General features: G+C 45.5%; 1 protein-coding gene across 1 annotated transcript; it reads left to right on the top strand.

The window, feature by feature from the left end:
* The first annotated feature begins 3202 nt into the window (after positions 1-3202).
* On the top strand, positions 3203-12918 carry Stmp1 (short transmembrane mitochondrial protein 1). The gene is made up of 3 exons (XM_032906760.1): positions 3203-3311; positions 11624-11677; positions 12356-12918. Exons 1-3 carry the CDS (start codon positions 3297-3299, stop codon positions 12428-12430), a joined length of 144 nt encoding a protein of 47 aa, XP_032762651.1. The 5' UTR covers positions 3203-3296; the 3' UTR covers positions 12431-12918.
* Positions 12919-16411: the final 3493 nt, after the last annotated feature.

Genomic DNA, 16411 nt, shown 5'->3' with positions numbered 1-16411 from the left:
AATGCTATCATAAGTATAACAAACCTGGATATGCAGTGTTCTGACATCATACAGCTAATTTTATACTTTAAAATAACTCCATTTCAGGTTGGAGAAGTGGCTGGGTGAGTAAGAGCCCTTGCTATACAAGCAAGGAGTCGGGACCTAGGAACCAAAGAAAGAGCTGGTCGTGGCTGCATAGGTGGCTTTATCTGCAGTGCTGCAGGGACATTGATAGGAAGGAGGCTTTCTGGGGCTTGCTAGCCAGTTATCAGCCTAGCCCTGGGGGAAAGAAGCTGGAAGGTGACAGCATAGGACATCAGATGCTCTCCTTTGGTTTCTGCATGTGCACAAGCACATGAACTACATGTATGTTCACAGTGAGTCATTTGTTCCAGGTCCTTTGTGAGAAAAGTATAATAGGGTTAGTGCCCCATGACCTCCTGAGCCTCCTCCCAGAGCCTGGCGTCTTTCTTTTTTTAAAGATTTATTTAGCCGTCTTCAGACACACCAGAAGAGGGCACCAGATCTCATCACAGATGGTTGTGGGCCACCATGTGGTTGCTGGGAATTGAACTCAGGACCTCTGGAAGAGCAGTCAGTGCTCTTAACGACCGAACCATCTCTCCAGCCCCCCTATTTTATTTATTTTAAAGACGTGGCATCTTTTAATTCATTGCTTCTTCTTACTCATGGTTGGTACTTCTAAGTGTGCGCCCATAGGCTGCCCATAGTAATATGAGTAGTATTACTTTGCAGAGCAAAATACAGTGTTTGTATTTTTCATACCGTATGAAACGATGTGTAAGTTGCTTTTCATTCGGTGTGGTTTCTGATAGTTTTGTATTCTTATAATTACTGAAGTTAGTTACCTGTTGTGCAAATGCTCTGATGCCTGTCTTATGCTATAATGGGATCCGTAGACATATTTTGCCAGTTGGAGTCCTCGGTATATGTTCATATCTCCTTGGCGAGACAAACCATGTAGAGGGTTTCTGCACATTATGTTAACTAGAAGAGGAAATCCTGCTGGGAAGTTAGGAGTCCTGATTTTACCAGCCATCACTCCTTTTCTTATGTGTCTGCCCCAATGTAGTCTAACCTGCGGGGTGAGAAGTCTTTGTCACACCATTGATAACACCTTTCATTGTTACACGTGTCTGTATGTGTAAGTGGAGATTAGAGGTTAGTTTGCCTTAGATGTCACGAGTCAGGTACTCTGCATCCTACTGTTTGAAACAGGGTCTCTTGCTGGCTTGGAATCCACAGACTTGGGCTAGGCTGGCTGGCTGGCAAGCCCCAGAGATTTTCTAGTCTCTCTTCCCAGTACCGGAACTCAGGCCCTCATGCGTGTGTAGCAAGTACTTTACTGAGCCATCTCACAGCCCTATTTGTTGTACTTTAAAGAACCCATCTGAGGGATGTAAAGTGGTATCTCACTTGGTTTGCTCTGTGTGCATCATTGGCCCTCCTTTTGCTTTTTTTCTTTCTTTGTTGGGTGTGGTAGAGTTTACTGCTGTCATGAAACACCATGATCAAAAGGCAAGTTGGGGAGGAGGGGGTTTATTCTGCTTATACTTATGTATCACTGTTCATTGCCTAAGGAACTCAGGACAGGAACTCAAGCAGGGCAGGAACCTGGAAGCAGGAGCTGATACAGAGGCCATGGAGGGTGCTGCTTACTGGCTTGCTCCCCCTGGCTTGCTCAGCCTGCTTTCTTATAAGAACCCAGGACCACCAGCCCAGGGATGAATCCACCACCATGGGCTGGGCCTTTCCCCATTGATAATTAAGAGAATGCCTTGCAGCTGGATCTTAGAGGAGGCATTTTCTCAGTTGAGGCTCTCTTATCTTTGATAACTCTAGTTTGTATCAGGTTAATATGAAACTAACCAATACATTGTGTTATTTTTTTTTTAATGGGCAGAAGTGATTATATAAATTGAGAATGCCCCACTGTACATTCTCTGCAGATATTAAAGTCCACTGGGTTATTTTTCTCAAACCTACTGACTTTTTCCTTGGTGGTGTGTGATCTTTATATCTTTTTTTTTTTTTTTCCCCCTCTAATCAGCTCTTTTGTCAGTTTAGTAGAGGGGTTGGGAGGAGAGAGAGGGAGAGAAATAATGAAACGGATGGATAGAGAAACAGACTAGGTATGGTGGTGGAGAAAGTTTGTTGTAGATGAAAGGGAGACATATAGCCTGAAGCAAGGATATCTGGGAGCCCAGAGGACTGATCTAGACCAGAGAGAGGAGAGAGGGGGAGAGGGAGGGGGCAGAATGAGGTATAGGGGCTAAAAGAGCAAAGGAACAAAAGGTTCGGTAACCAAAATGGCTGGATTATATAGGAAAGACTCAGGAGGAAAGGCAGCCCAGCTCCTAGGTCGGTGAGTTTTGGGTAGAGGCGTGTGCCAGCCACACCCAGTAACGGGTTGGGACTGAGGGACGCTGGGAGAACCGGGAGGTCAGGCCTACTTTGATATGTTAAAGTCATTTCAGCCATTGTCCCAGGGCTTGAGGCTTAATGTTCCTCACTAGGCCCAGCTAGGATTTGTTTTTCTGTTATTCGAAGCCAGAGTCCCATTTAAGTGGATAAAGATGAATTCCGAAGGCTGAGAGCAAAGTGAGAAGGGTGGTTTCGATGTGCTCCTGTATGGGGGTGGCCAGTAGTGCGGCGGGGCAAGAGTGGGTTTGCCTTTGGCCCCTACATAGTAGATGATTCGCGCTCTACTTGCGGCAGAAGTAAACTTCATATAGAGTAGGTGGTTGCTGGTGGCTTCCAGCAATCACTACTTGGATCCAGTCGTGCCAGACTCCGAAGATCTCTCTCCATCATCTACCACGGGTCCGAGGACTACCCTTAACTAGGCTGCATAGCGCATTTGTGGACTTTTAAAAAATGGAAACTTTTCCCGCTTTCGTCTGAGAGTCGGCTGTGGTGGGGATTAGGGTGGACTTTGTAATGGCTCCCAGGAGAGTCAGCTGCTCACCTGGCATGGAACTCGCTCACCCTGGTTTAGTAGGCTAGGGAGCCCCAGGTCTGACTGTGTTAACACAACTGCCAGAGTCCTTGTTATAATGTGAATCCCTGGCCTGCAGTTATAGGAGTCTGGTTCATCCTGTTTCCCGAGATGGCCGTTAGAGGGCGCTGCGGCTCTGCGAGTCGCTTCCGGGAATGGAGAGGGCGGGGCGGGGCGGGGCGGGGTGTAAACCGGAACCTGGCGGCGGGTTCCGCCCTCGCGTTGGGGCTGAGTCTCCGAGCAGTGCTGGAGCTGAAGCATCTTTCACACCCTCCTCACCCTCCCCACCGACATCATGCTTCAGTTCCTGGTGAGTGGGGTCGCCGAGGATCGGGCCCCGCGGTCGCCTCGTCCTTCCCGGGGTCCCAGGTCGGCGGTGCACGGCTCTGGAGTCGTGGCTCGAGCCGGTCGTTACCCCTCGGGTTTGCTCGCGATTTTCCTCTGGCCTCCTCCTGAGTCCTTGGGTCTGGGTTTATATACAGTCATTCAAGTTCCGAAAACTTTGGGGTGTCAGCGAAATTGCTGCGTTTTCAAAAACCACTTACTGTGAGCTATTTGCGCAATCCTCGTAGTAAGTTTGATCGGAGAAGTCCGTAACGACTTGGCTCTTGTCCTCTCCCCGAGACCCTCCCGTAGACCCCATCTATTATACTCGGCTTTTTTGAGGCCCTAGAGTGCCTTTCACACGCTGTGCCTTCGTCAGCCACCTCACGAGGTCGGAGCGAGAGATCCACAGTGCCCTCCTTTGCCCGCTTTGAGGAGTGAGTCAGAGTGCCCTACAAGAAACTTGTAAAAACCTCCCTCTCCCCACACACCCTTTCAAGTCTCCTTTTTGAGCTAACAAGTTTTCTGGCAAAAATCAAGTATTTCTAAAATTGCCTGTTGAGGATTCTAGGGAATCCTCAGTCAAATTTTCAGATGAAAGTTTTCAAACTTTCTGTTTCATCCTCTAATTCTAATAAAGCAGGTATCCTCTTTCTTTCAGATGGTCCCTGGCTACTTGGTGCTGTGAGAATAAATCGTTTTTAATCCCGTTACCCTAAACTGGATTGTTGACATAAACTGTCCCACAAAGACTGCTGCTCCGTTGCCTCTGGGGCTTTCTCCAGTGTCCTTAGTAGGCCTTAGAGGTAGGAGTAATTAGTAATTTATTTGTTAGGAATCACTTTTTTTTTTTTTTTTTTTTTTTTTTTTTTTGGTTTTTTTTGGGGACCGAACCAGGGCCTTGCGCGGTAAGCGCCTCCACTGAGCCAAATCCCCAGCCCCAGGAATCACTTTTAAAAGCAGCGTCAACCAGCTAGTGTAAGGTGATATGATTGGCCCTTCCACTGCATTTGTAGGGAGAACCTTAATTCAATATACCCTTAACTTTTTAAGCGATTTGCTGAACGAGTCTATAAAATATGGGACTAAACTGCTCCATACTTACAAGGATTTTGATTGGAGAATTCAAGTTTTTCAATATTTAAGGAGAGACGCTGAAGCCGACCATTAGATTCTTAGCTCAGGTGCAACTGTTGTTCCTTCTCTTGCCCAGGGTCTGTCTCCTCTTCCTTGCTGTTGTTGGTCAAAGTGGATACAGATGTACAGAGGTGGAATCAACTTTCCTTGTGTGGAACTTGGTCAAACACTGTTCATTTCTGCAAATCTTGCTTTTTTTTTTTTTTACATTAGCCATTTCAACTGTTTTCTAATGTTTAAAAGTTTAGACTCTAGAATCACACTTGAGTTTGTACCCTATCCTTAATCTCAAGATATATGTGTGTGTGTGTGTGTGTGTGTGTGTGTGTGTGTGTGTGTGTGTTGGTTGGGCAGATTATTTAAATTATCTGTGCTTCAGTTTGCACCTTGTGAGGTTTCTGAAGGAGCCAATACATTAAACCCTAAAACATTAGCACTTAATAATGGTTGAGATCTGCCATTTCTCTTTTGTAAGGAATCGGAAACGGGAACTGGCCTCCCACCAACAGATGACGGGAGAGGGCTGGGTGTGATGTGTGTGTGTGTGTGTGTGTGTGTGTGTGTGTGTGGCGGGGAGCTGAATACTTTGTAACCCCTAAGATGTTGCGTTTGATTGTGTTGCATGTGTGTTTCTATCCTCCAGTTAAAATGGATACCTAGTATCCCTATTTCCATACTGCACTGGATACCTAGTATCCCTATTTCCACACTGCACTGACAGCTTGCTCCTAGCTTGGCTGAAGTTCTTCTAAGGAACTCTTAGATGGGACTGGCCTAAGGGTGCTGCTGTGAGTTTCATAGCACCTGAATACGGCTACAGTTGCTGTGACTCTTACCCCTGGGGCCCCACAGCAGCTGCTAACTTGAATCACCTCCTCCTAACTCATTCCCATTCAGCTTTTGGGGCCTGTGTACTGTGCTGTCTAGGTTCTGTTCTGTGTGATAACTCAAAATCGCACAGTGAGGATGACTGGCCACTGCCCTTGCAGAGGAGACCATATCTGGGTGTAGCAGCTGAGAGACTCCCTGTCTGTAATCTTGTCACTGGCTGCTTGCTTTTGCTCTTAGTTCCTGGGGATTGCTCAAGTCCTGAGCTGGCTGTGCTCCTTAGGAGACGGGCTCCTCCTCAAGCCGGCACCTTTTACATCAGCTTCCAGAACAACCTTTAGTCCTGCTCTGTGATTCTAGATCCCTGGTATCAACTGTTAGTGTCTCCCCTTTGCCTTCCTCTCAGCCTCCTCTCCTCTGGATTGATTATTCCTGCTTTCCCAATCCTTTCCCCACACACTTAATTTTCACCGCTGAAATGCTGGCATAATCCTTGATTTCTTTCCTTCCTTCATTAAAACTTTTACTGTTGGTATCGTGTGCCTGACACATGTATTCACTTGTTTATCTAATCTTTTCTTAGAATCATGTGATACCGTAGGTGCATCTTCAACACAGCAAAGATACTTACACTGCATCCATTTATCTGCTGATTACTGTGTATGTCTCTCCTGTGGAGGCGTGCAAGTGTAGAGATCCGAGGACAGCTTTCAGTGGTTGGTTCTCCGTCCCTCATATGGGTTCTGGGGATTGGTCTCAAGTTGCCCAGTGAGGAGCCAGGCCTGCTGTGTAGTCTTGAGTAGGCTCTTTAATTGCTCTGTGCCTCAGTTTCCCCAGCATAAACCTGGGCATTCACAGTGGTTATTACATATATGCATGCTTGTGAGAATCAAGAGTTAATGAAAGGTTAGAACGTTACCTTTCTTGTAGGCCGTCGGGTCGGGTCTCCACAGCTGACTCACAGAAGCTTGCCCCTATTCAGGGTGAGTTACTTCCTCTGTGCTGCGGAACTCAGGCTGTGAACTAGCAGGGTTCTCCAGTCTGGCTGACGTGCCGCTTCTCTTCACTACCAAAGGATTTAGTTTAGTCAATACGCAGTGACTGATTTCATTTGCAGTCAGCCCTGCGTATCACTGGGCCCTTCTGAATATGTAGCTAACCACGGATGGAAAATGTTAGAAGTTAGTTGCATATGAGTGGTTGTGTACAGTTTTTCCTTGCCGTCCCTGAACAGTTTGGTGGGATAGACTATCAGGCCTTTCCTTGCAGTAGGCGTTGTGAGTGACCAAGAGGGTTAGAGTGCTTGGGGGATATGGGTGGGTTCCTGTGCAGTTGTGTAACTTGTTTGAATAGCTACAGATGTTGGTGTGTGGGGCGGCCTGGAATGGATCCCCTCGTTAATTTTAGATCCTTCCTTTTCACTTCGTTACTACCACTGGTTATGAGATAGTGGAATATTTGCTCCGGCTTCTTTTAGAGCAGGCAGCCAGTTCACCTTTCCCAGGAAGATTTCCTGTACTCCTGTTGAACATTGGCACATTAAGGAGTTACTGATTTTTTTTTCTTTTCTTTTTTATTCTCTAAGCAATATTACTGAATATAAAACATAGCTTACTTCTTAAAAAGATGCTTTTCTAGGAGGCACTGAAAGGCTTTAGCCCTAGCAGGGTTTTGTTTAATGCACAGAATGTAGATTTTTTTTTTTAACTACTTGAAGCAGCTATTAGACATTTGACGATAGTCTTCACACTGCGTTTAAAAACTAAGACACAGAAATGGTAGTGTGTGCTTGTGCCTCCTTGGAAGACCTCTGTTTTCTTCTTGTGACTCTGAATGTAAGAATTCTGTGACTGTGGTTGGAGAGACGCCTCGGCTGCTGAGAGCAGTGGCCGCTCTTCCAAAGGACCTGGGGTCACTTTGCCGTATACTGAGAGAGGCTCACAACATCTGTAACTCCCATCCCAGGAGATCCCATGTTCTCTTTGGCCTCCGTGTGCACTGCATGCATGTGGTGTACATTATACATGTGGGCAAAGCACCCACACAGGTAAGAATAAATAACACTTTAAAACATTTTATCAACTTATCTTTTTATTAGTTCTAGTTAGTTAATGTATAGTTTTGAGTTGTAGATACTCTTACCATAAATCAAAATGTCTTTTTTTTTTTAGGTTTCCTTTTCAGTGCTAGCAGGGCCTATACTACTTAATAGTTCTTTTAAGATTTTATTATTTCGAGTGAGCTTGTGCTCAGGGCAGAGGTGTTAGGTTCTCTGGCGAGCTGCAGGTGTGGGTGCTAGGATGCGCTCTAATCCTCTGCAAGAGTAGCATGAGCTCTGAGTCGAAAAGCCATCTCTCCGGCCTTATTTTTTTTAGATTCTTAAACCCTTATCAGTGACTTGGGCTTGGGCGTGTTATTTTTGAAAACAAAGTTTGATGAGTCACGTTGGGACTTGTCAGCTACTTTGGGGTTCTGCCAGGAGCCATCCCGGATAAACACTGCAGTTTTATTTGCTGGTCTCCAGACACAGCTTTCCGAAAGGGGAGGGCCTGAGCAGATGACAGATGGCCTGTTGTGGAGCAGGCTCTGTGCCTTTTAACAGGGCTTTTCAGTGTTAATGGGCAAAGCATTATTGACCGACCTGTTTGCATGTTAAAAACAAGTGCACTTAGAATAAGTTAGATTTCTCACGTGCAGACTCTTCCATTGATTGGGCTGCTTCTCTTTTGCTCCTCTGGGATTTCCATTCTTTCTAACAAAGTCCAGTTTGGAAGCCATGAAGTTGTCTTTGGCTTCTTCCCAGGTAGTAGATGTTACTTTACCAAATTTTGGTGGTGTTTTTTGTTCGTTTGCTTGATTTTTTTTTGGCATTGAGACAAAAGTCCACCCATTTAATGTATCTAACCCAGTGGTTTTAGTGTACGAAGAGATTGTGACCTGTCTCGTTTTATATAAAAAAGAAACTCTAATATAAGGATTCGTTTCTCATTCCCCTCTCCAACCCGGACAGTCAGCAGTTGATTTTGCGTCACTGTGGACTTGCTGTCTTGTATATTATTTACAGAGCCATGCAGTAAATAGTAAATGGTCTTTTCTGACTGTCCCTGACAACACTGCCAAGGCTCCTCTGTAGGCAGCATGAGCAGTGAGCGCCTCACTTCTCGTTATGGTGCATACACGTTAACCAACTCCCGCTGTTTCCACTCTTGGTTTTGGGGGTGGCTAGGCCAGGAGTATTGGTGTAGGCGTTGTCGTGGGGGTTTATGTTCCACCTTTCAGTGCTGTCCCATCATGTAATGTGCGCAGCCCTGAAGAGAAGTGGCTAGATGGCTTTCCAGAGCGGCCATGCCCTGTGCCAGTGGAGGATGAAGGCCTCCGTCCCGTGCCTTGCCAGCATTTGCTGTTCATTTTGTTTTGTTCCGTTGCTTTTGAGTAAGGCCATCTTACTGGGCGTGCCATGGTTCCTCAGGGTTCCTCAATGACTAACTGATGTCAAACATCTTCTGGGCTTGTCGACTGTGTGTCCTTGGAGGAATCCACTCACAGCTTTTGCCCACTTTTTAAATTGAATTATGTTTCTCTGTCACTTATTGTAAAAGATCTTTATTCTGGATAAAAATACCATCAGATTATAATTTGCAAATAATTCTACTTTGTGGTTTGCCCTTTCTCTTTGATGGTACTATTCGAAGGGCGGACATTTTTAAATTTTTATTTATTTTGTGTGTGTGTGTGTGTGTGTGTGTGTGTGTGTGTGTGTGTGTGTACACATGACTGTGCAGGATGAACTACTTGGCCGTGCATGCAGATGTGAAGGCTTAGATTTACTTTTCCTGTCTGTTCCTACCCAGCGACCGTCTCCTGAAGCACGCGTGTTTCCCTGACCTCGGGGTTCCTCATCATTTTTCCGAATGAGTGACACTTCTCACACTGTGCCCTGAAACATGTTTAAAATGTCTGGTTGTAGATCTGGTCGTATCCTGAAACTGGAACAGGGTGCTGTTTACAGAGGCCAGGGGTTTTGTTTTGTTTTGTGTTCTAAAATAGCTGTTCCCTTTTCTGCCCCAATGCTTGGTGACATTGCCAAAAGAGAGCCACACGACATAGCCTGTGTTTATTTTGAGACGCACATCGTCAGAATTGGGAGGGCTGTGTGTGAGCTGGAACATTCCAGTGTTAGGCTGCTTTAGAGTGAGGAAGCCCCGCAGAGCTGGAGCAGGCTGTTGGCTCACCTGAAGGCAGTCTCCACAACAGCCAGACCTCCCAGTCACTGCTTCCCGCAGTCCCTCTCACGGTTCCTCATCCCAGTTAGGATTAGCATCATCAGGGAGTTTTTTCTCCTCTCCTTAAATTTTGACTCAAATTTAATTATTGCCCTGGATTTCAAAAAGTTGTGGTTTGAACCTACTAGAGTGAAAAAAAGGTAATTCTGGTAATGTGACCTTGGTAATGACTTAAAAAGCATCAGAAAATGGTTATCAACTAGAAACTTAGGTAACTTCTTTTATGTTTCTTGCTAACAACTAACCAATTTAAAATTGCCTTTGGATTTAAAGGTTAAGTATAAGACAGACCCAGTTGTATTTCTTGTTTTTTGTTTTCCCCTCCTTTAGGGTTTATTTTTACTATTTTTAATGGTAGTGGTGGTGGTGTGCAGTCTGATCACTGGCATGCGGATGCCAGGGAGGGCAGAATAAGATGTTGGTTCCTAACAATATCAACCAACCAGACACCCTCAGAGCTCCCAGAGACTAAACCACCAACCAGAGAGCACACATGGAGGGGCCCATGGCTCCAGATACATATGTAGCGGAGATGGTCTTCTCTAGCTGCCGTCAGTGGGAGAGGGGAGGCCTTTTGGTCTTGTGAAGGCTTGATGCCCCAGGATAGGTGAATGCTAGGGTGGGGAGGTGGGAGTAGGTGGGGGAGCACCCTCACAGAAATAGGGAGCAGGGGAGATGGGATAGGGGGTTTGTGGAGGGGAAATCGGGAGAGGGGATAACATTTGAAATATAAATAAGTAAAATAACTAATTTAAAAAAAAAGGTGTTGGTTCCTGGAGCTGGAGTCAGTTGTGAGCTGACTAACATGGGTGATGGGAACTGAACTGTGGCCCTCTGTGGTCTTCTGCAGTGTTCTTAACTGCTGAGCCATCTCTCCAGTACCCCACTGTATCCTTGCCTCACCTGCATCTTGGAAGCTCAGGGAGGCACCTCATGTGTGATTGGTGGGACAGTTAGTGCTGTTCTTTGATTTCTATCTTAATTTCTCTATCGAGACTGAGTAGAAGCAGCACCGTTTAAACAAAATAATGGGGGAAAAGGGTAGATGCCAATTTGAATTTATTAAGTTAGAAACTAGCCCACAGTTGTAAGCTCTGAAGTAAAGTCTCTAGGGGAAATCGGAATTATTAAAATGCACAGCTGTGGAACTCTGGTCCATCTGTGTATATGGAGTATTCTACATGTTCAGGAGAATACTCTCACCCAGTGGGATAAACATTGACAGTTCTCTAAAAATTGTTCCTGTCCCTTTGGTCGTTGAGTGGGAGCCACAGACCTTAAGTGTCCTGCCCTTTAGTTCCCACCCTTGGCGTTTCACTAGGCTCGGTGATGTGTCAGAGTTTCCCCAGTCTTCTCTGCCCTTGTGCATCTGAGTTTCTGAGTAACTCAAGTTGTCTGCTGCTGCTTTTGTGAACAACCCTGGGCAAACCACTGTAGTTCTTTTTAAACATGGAGAGACTAAACTCTGAGAGCCCCTTTATTTTCTAAGCTTTTTGATTCAAATGGGATTTTTGTAGTTGTGGTTTTGAGACCTATTCTTGCTGTGTAGGTGTGGGGATGGGACTCTCCCTGTATATCTGGGACTCTTTGTGTAGACCTGGATAGCCTCTCCCTGCCGAGGATCCCCCTGCTGTGTCCTGAATGCTGATGGCAAATGTGAGCCCAGCTCCAGTGTTTGCCAGTGAATACTTTTTATCAACTGTGTACAGAAGTAACAGCTCCTACAATGAGTAGTAACTAAGTAATTGTAACAAAATTAGGGCGCTGGCTTCCAGACCTTCCTTCAGGACTTTATGGGGTCTTTCATGGACAGGGAAACTCCTCAAAGCCACGGTTTATTCCTTCCAATGTTGGTACATGGCATATGTGTGTGTGTGATTGTTTCCTAGAAGAAAGACGTGACTCCTATGTCCTATGCAATCCTACGCTGAGATCCTGAGCATTCCCCTGCCACGCACTTCTTGGGAAGATGTAACCTGTGCGTCTGACATGGCCGCAGGCTCCTGACAGGTTTTGTCTGCTGTATAACTCTCCTGTTCTGTTCTTTCAGCTTGGATTTACTTTGGGCAACGTGGTTGGAATGTATCTGGCCCAGAACTACGACGTAAGTGGCCACATTCACGTCTTTCTTGGCTTCCTATAACCACTTCATAGTTATTTTTCTCTCTCAGCGTTGTTTGCCTACTAGCATAAACGAGGTCTGTAAATGTGAAAGCTTTTCTGTTGTTTGAAAAAGTAACTGAATTCACAAAGGCACGGGTGTCCCCACATCATCCCAGGAGAGCTGGATGTGGCCTAGCCTGCCTCGTGGAAGGAAGACGGTGTGGTAAAGTGAGGAGTTACGTCAACGTCATTGTTGGTGTGTGAGGGAGGAGGGGTGGAAAACGGTATCGCAGGCAGACGAGGATCCTAGAGTGTGTTTCAGAGATGCAGGATTATATTCTCCTCTGTACTGAGGGACGGCGACTTTTTGCTTTATTATTTGTCACTCCATGTATTTCTGCTACATATACATACACTTCTTTTAGCTGGCACTCGCGTCAAAGGACTGAGTGTGTATCTAAAGGAGGGCTGGGCCTGGCGTTCAGAGAGGGGATATAAATCTAACACTGATAGCTTACGTATGTAGGTATGAGCCAAGGAAGTGCCACTGAGTAGGTCCCCAGAGGAAACCAAAGCCTTGGCAGAGCCTTGTCCTTAAGAGAAGAGACACGAGAGAGACTGCTTAGTCTTCGTATTCTATCTACAGATAAACGATAATATTCCTTTCTTCTTTTTAAAGATGCCAAACCTGGCTAAAAAATTTGAAGAGATTAAGAAGGACCTGGAAGCCAAGAAGAAGCCCCCTAGTTCCTGATGCCCACCTGGCACTGTATTCTGGACCCACCAATTCCGTCCCGGGGCCTGCCTTCCTCACAGCCACATCCAAAGCTGTGTTCCTCTTCGGTCTCAGAGCCTGCGCGTTGCCTCAGATCTAACACCGGCCCGAAGTCGAGTTAGCTCTGCGTTTCCAGCATCTCCCCTTCCCCCCCGTATCTTCTGTCCAGCTGCTTCTGAGTCCTAAGGCTGGAACTAAGGTGCTAGGTCAGCAAACACAACCTTAACTGGTACTCACCTGTGCTCTGAGAGACCCCGTGGTCAAGGAATGACTGGATTTGGATAGTTACTGCATTCACTGTCTAGCAGTGACAGTAGGAGCTTGCTACACAAACCAAATTTTGTTAAAGTAATTAAAATCAGTATCTTTCGAGCCAGTTTCTGGTGAATTAATCCATTTGTTATATAATGTTATCAAGGAACTCCATGATTGATAATTTAACCAATAAATTGTTTGCTGGTCATTAACCAAAAAACTATGAATTCAGGAAAAAAAAAGAGACTTGGAAAATTTAAAACATGCAAAATGCAGTTCAGTCTGTTTAGTCTGTGCTTTTCCTTAACGATATCTTTAAACTGAGGCTGCCGTCCAAGAACCATTCTTTATGTTTGCACTTGACAGGACGGGCAGATAAGCGAGAAGCTTTTGATAAAGAATGTTACTTTTTCTTTAAACAGTAACATTTGTACTAACTGTGTAACTTTATAGGGATTCCCCTAAGAGAATGTGGTCCAAATGTGGTTAAAATGAGTCTCTTGGGGGAGATTCTGCTTCTCTCCACAGTGAAGCATCTTCTCCCAGTCAGGACAGATCCAAACAGCAGCATCTCTATTTAAAGACAGTCTCCCAGTGTTACCCAGGGTGGCCTTGAGCTCCAGGGCTCAAGCAATCCTCCTGCCTTAGCTTTCGGGTGTTGGGACTACCAGTGTGCACCGTGGTGTGCAGCCTAGTCCATAATGTTTTTAATTAAAAACTATTTTTTTTTTTCCGGAGCTGGGGACCGAACCCAGGGCCTTGAGCTTGCTAGGCAAGCGCTCTACCACTGAGCTAAATCCCCAACCCCTTAAAAACTATTTTTAAGGTTACCTATTCTCACAGGAGATGATGGGAAAGTGATTTCACTGAAGGTTCTTTCTAGTCTCTGTCTTGTTCCCTGGTACAAGTCCTCAGACAATCCCTGGTGTTACGTTCCTCTGTGCCTTTGAGAAAGAGTATCTAACCACACATGTGTTTTTCACACACATGCACACAAACACACACACACATTTGTGTGTATATGTGTGTGTGTGTGTGTACATATACTTTTTTGTCTCTTCCTTTCATTTTTGTTTTTTACACAGTGTCATAAAGCCCATGCTTTATAGTCATTGATAACCTTGAACTTCTGATCCTCCTGCCTCTGCCCTCTGCCCTCTGTCCTCTGCCCTCTGCCCTCTGTCCTCTGCCCTCTGCCTCTCATGTACAGGGTTTATAGGTGTGCACCACCACGCCCAGCTACTCTTTTTAAAGCTCTTTTTTCTTTTTCTTTCATTTGCTTGCTTTTTGAGAGAGGGTCTCACTATGTATCCCTGGCTGACCTGGAACTCACTATGTAGCCCAGGCTGGCTTCATGTTCACAGAGATCTGTCTGTCCTTTGCCTCCTGAGTGCTGGGATAAAGGTAGCTCCATCATGCTTGGCTGGCTTTTTTATTCTTGTTGGAGAGAGCATCCTGTCAGTATGTTAACCTTGCCCCTGTGTTTCCTGTGCACGATTCTATTGAATGGGGATTTCATAATGTGCTACCGATGAGCATTAGGTTGTTCTGTTGCTGGAGTGGTGCTAGCCCTGAGCCTGGTGTCCATATCCCAGAGCATAGCTGTACGATATCAACTGTCACAGTCTAGCTTGTTTAAGACAGGGTGTCTTGTTCCGGAGGGTTGGTTGGGCAGCTTCACTGACAATGCCTTTTGTGAGGATATTTTAGCAGACCATAGATTGCAAGGATTAATTAGAGACAGCTGTTTTCAGGAAGTAACAATGGTCCCAGATGGGAGTCAGAACAGGGCACTCCTACTTAGAGATACATTCTATCCCTTTATGCCAGACAGAGGTTGGCTTCTAGCTAGCAGCAGGGAGTGGGCAAGTGGTATGTTCTTCTGAGACTTTGTAACACTTACCTCATGAGGGCTTCCTGGGGAAACAGATGACCATATGTGCTCTGTTAGATTATGCTTTGCAAAGCGTCCTGTAAATAGTAGATGGCAGAGGGAAAAGGCTGCCTACCACACTACTTTCCTATTTCTGCAGTCACTTTGGAACTGACTTGTGAGTCGTGTACAGTGTAGTAGTATAGTCTGGTTAGTCTCTTTCGAAAATACAGCGGATCCGGTATCTATTGTCCTCATAACACCTGGCTCCCAAGACTTGATTGTGAATGACTAGGTCATTAGCAGAATGAAGGATGGCCTCAAAAGAAGAAAGATGCATCACCCTCGAGGCTCTTCAGAATGCTGGATAGAGGCTTACTTAGCAGCTGTTTGCAGAAAAAGAACCATCGTGACAGCATTGTTGTACGTGTGGCTGCCTTGGAAATGATGCTAGGGGATTAGGTCTTTATACAATAAAGATTTATTTGCATTACCTTTCTGTGTGTGTCTGCATGTGGGTGTGTTCATGTGAGTGCAGGAACCCTGTGGAGATGAGAGGGTCAGGTCCCATTGAGCAGGAGTCACAGATGGTTGCTTGGTAGCCACCTGATGGGGCTGCTGGGAACTGAACTCTGGTCCTCTGGATGGGCAGCACATGCTGTTAACCACTGAGCCATCTCTTCAGTCCCGCGGTCTATTTATATTATGTAGTCAAACTCATGGGGACTGAGGACTTCCCTCAGAAGTAACCCTTAACTGATAGAATTGTTTCTTTAAGGGAAGCCTTCTTGATTTTTGGCTCCACCATAGAAATGGGCACACAATTAATACAGGATAGTTACAAGTTTGTGATTTAGGAACATTCTCCTGGGTTTTTTTGTTTGTTTGTTTGTTTGTTTTGTTTTGTTTTGTTTTTGCTGTACTTATTTTCTGATCCTTACCCACGCTAGGAGACCACTTGCTCTCATGCAGAGAGCCACATCCTCAGCCCTGGCTTTCTGTTCTGTAGCTCAGTTCTTGGGCAAGATATTTGCCATTGACATAAATGTTGGTGGAGTCTGGAACTGTAAGTTGTAGGGGACAGGGGTTGGAAATTGGTCATGTGAGTGGGGTTGCGGTCCATTTGTGATCATCTAAAAAAATACTTGAAAATCCTGGGGATATAATTTAAGAAAGTTTTGCCCTGGGTGACCATAAGAGGAGAGTCGCTTGAAATACTCCAGCAGCTCCCATGACATGTGAAATAGAAAAGTTTAGGATTGTTCGACCCCCTGTCTCCCCCGGACAGGGTTTCTCCATGTAGCCCTGGATGTTCTGTCCCAGGCTGGCCTTGAGATCTGCCTGCCTCTGCCTCCCAAGTGCTGGAATTAAAGGTATGTACCACCATCCCCTGGCATGATTGTTGGGAAAGTAATAACTACATTAAACTTGAAAGATATATCCCAGGGCTGGAGAGATGGCTCAGGGGTCAAGAGCACTGTCTGTTCTTCCAGAGGTCCTGAGTTCAAATCCCAGCAACCACATGGTGACTTACAACCATCTGTAATGGGATCTGATGCCCTCTTCTGGTGTGTCTGAAGACAGCTACAGTGTACTTATATATAATAAAATAATAAATCTTATTTTAAAAAAGATATCCTTTTATTTAATGATTCCTTTTTTTTTTTTTTAAATGAGCATTGGTGTTTTGCTTTTGTGTCTGTGTGAGGGTGTCCTTAACTCCTGGAAGTGGAGTTAAGGACAGTTGTGAGCTGCCATGTGGGTGCTGGGAATTGAACTGGGGTCTTTTGGAAGAGCAGCCAGTGCTCTTAACCTCTGAGCCATCTCTCCAG

Source organism: Rattus rattus, chromosome 6 (genome assembly GCF_011064425.1).
Source record: "Rattus rattus isolate New Zealand chromosome 6, Rrattus_CSIRO_v1, whole genome shotgun sequence".
Lineage (NCBI taxonomy): Eukaryota > Metazoa > Chordata > Mammalia > Rodentia > Muridae > Rattus > Rattus rattus.
The sequence above is the reverse complement of the archived record's forward strand: the minus strand, read 5'-3'. Positions and strand labels throughout refer to the sequence as shown.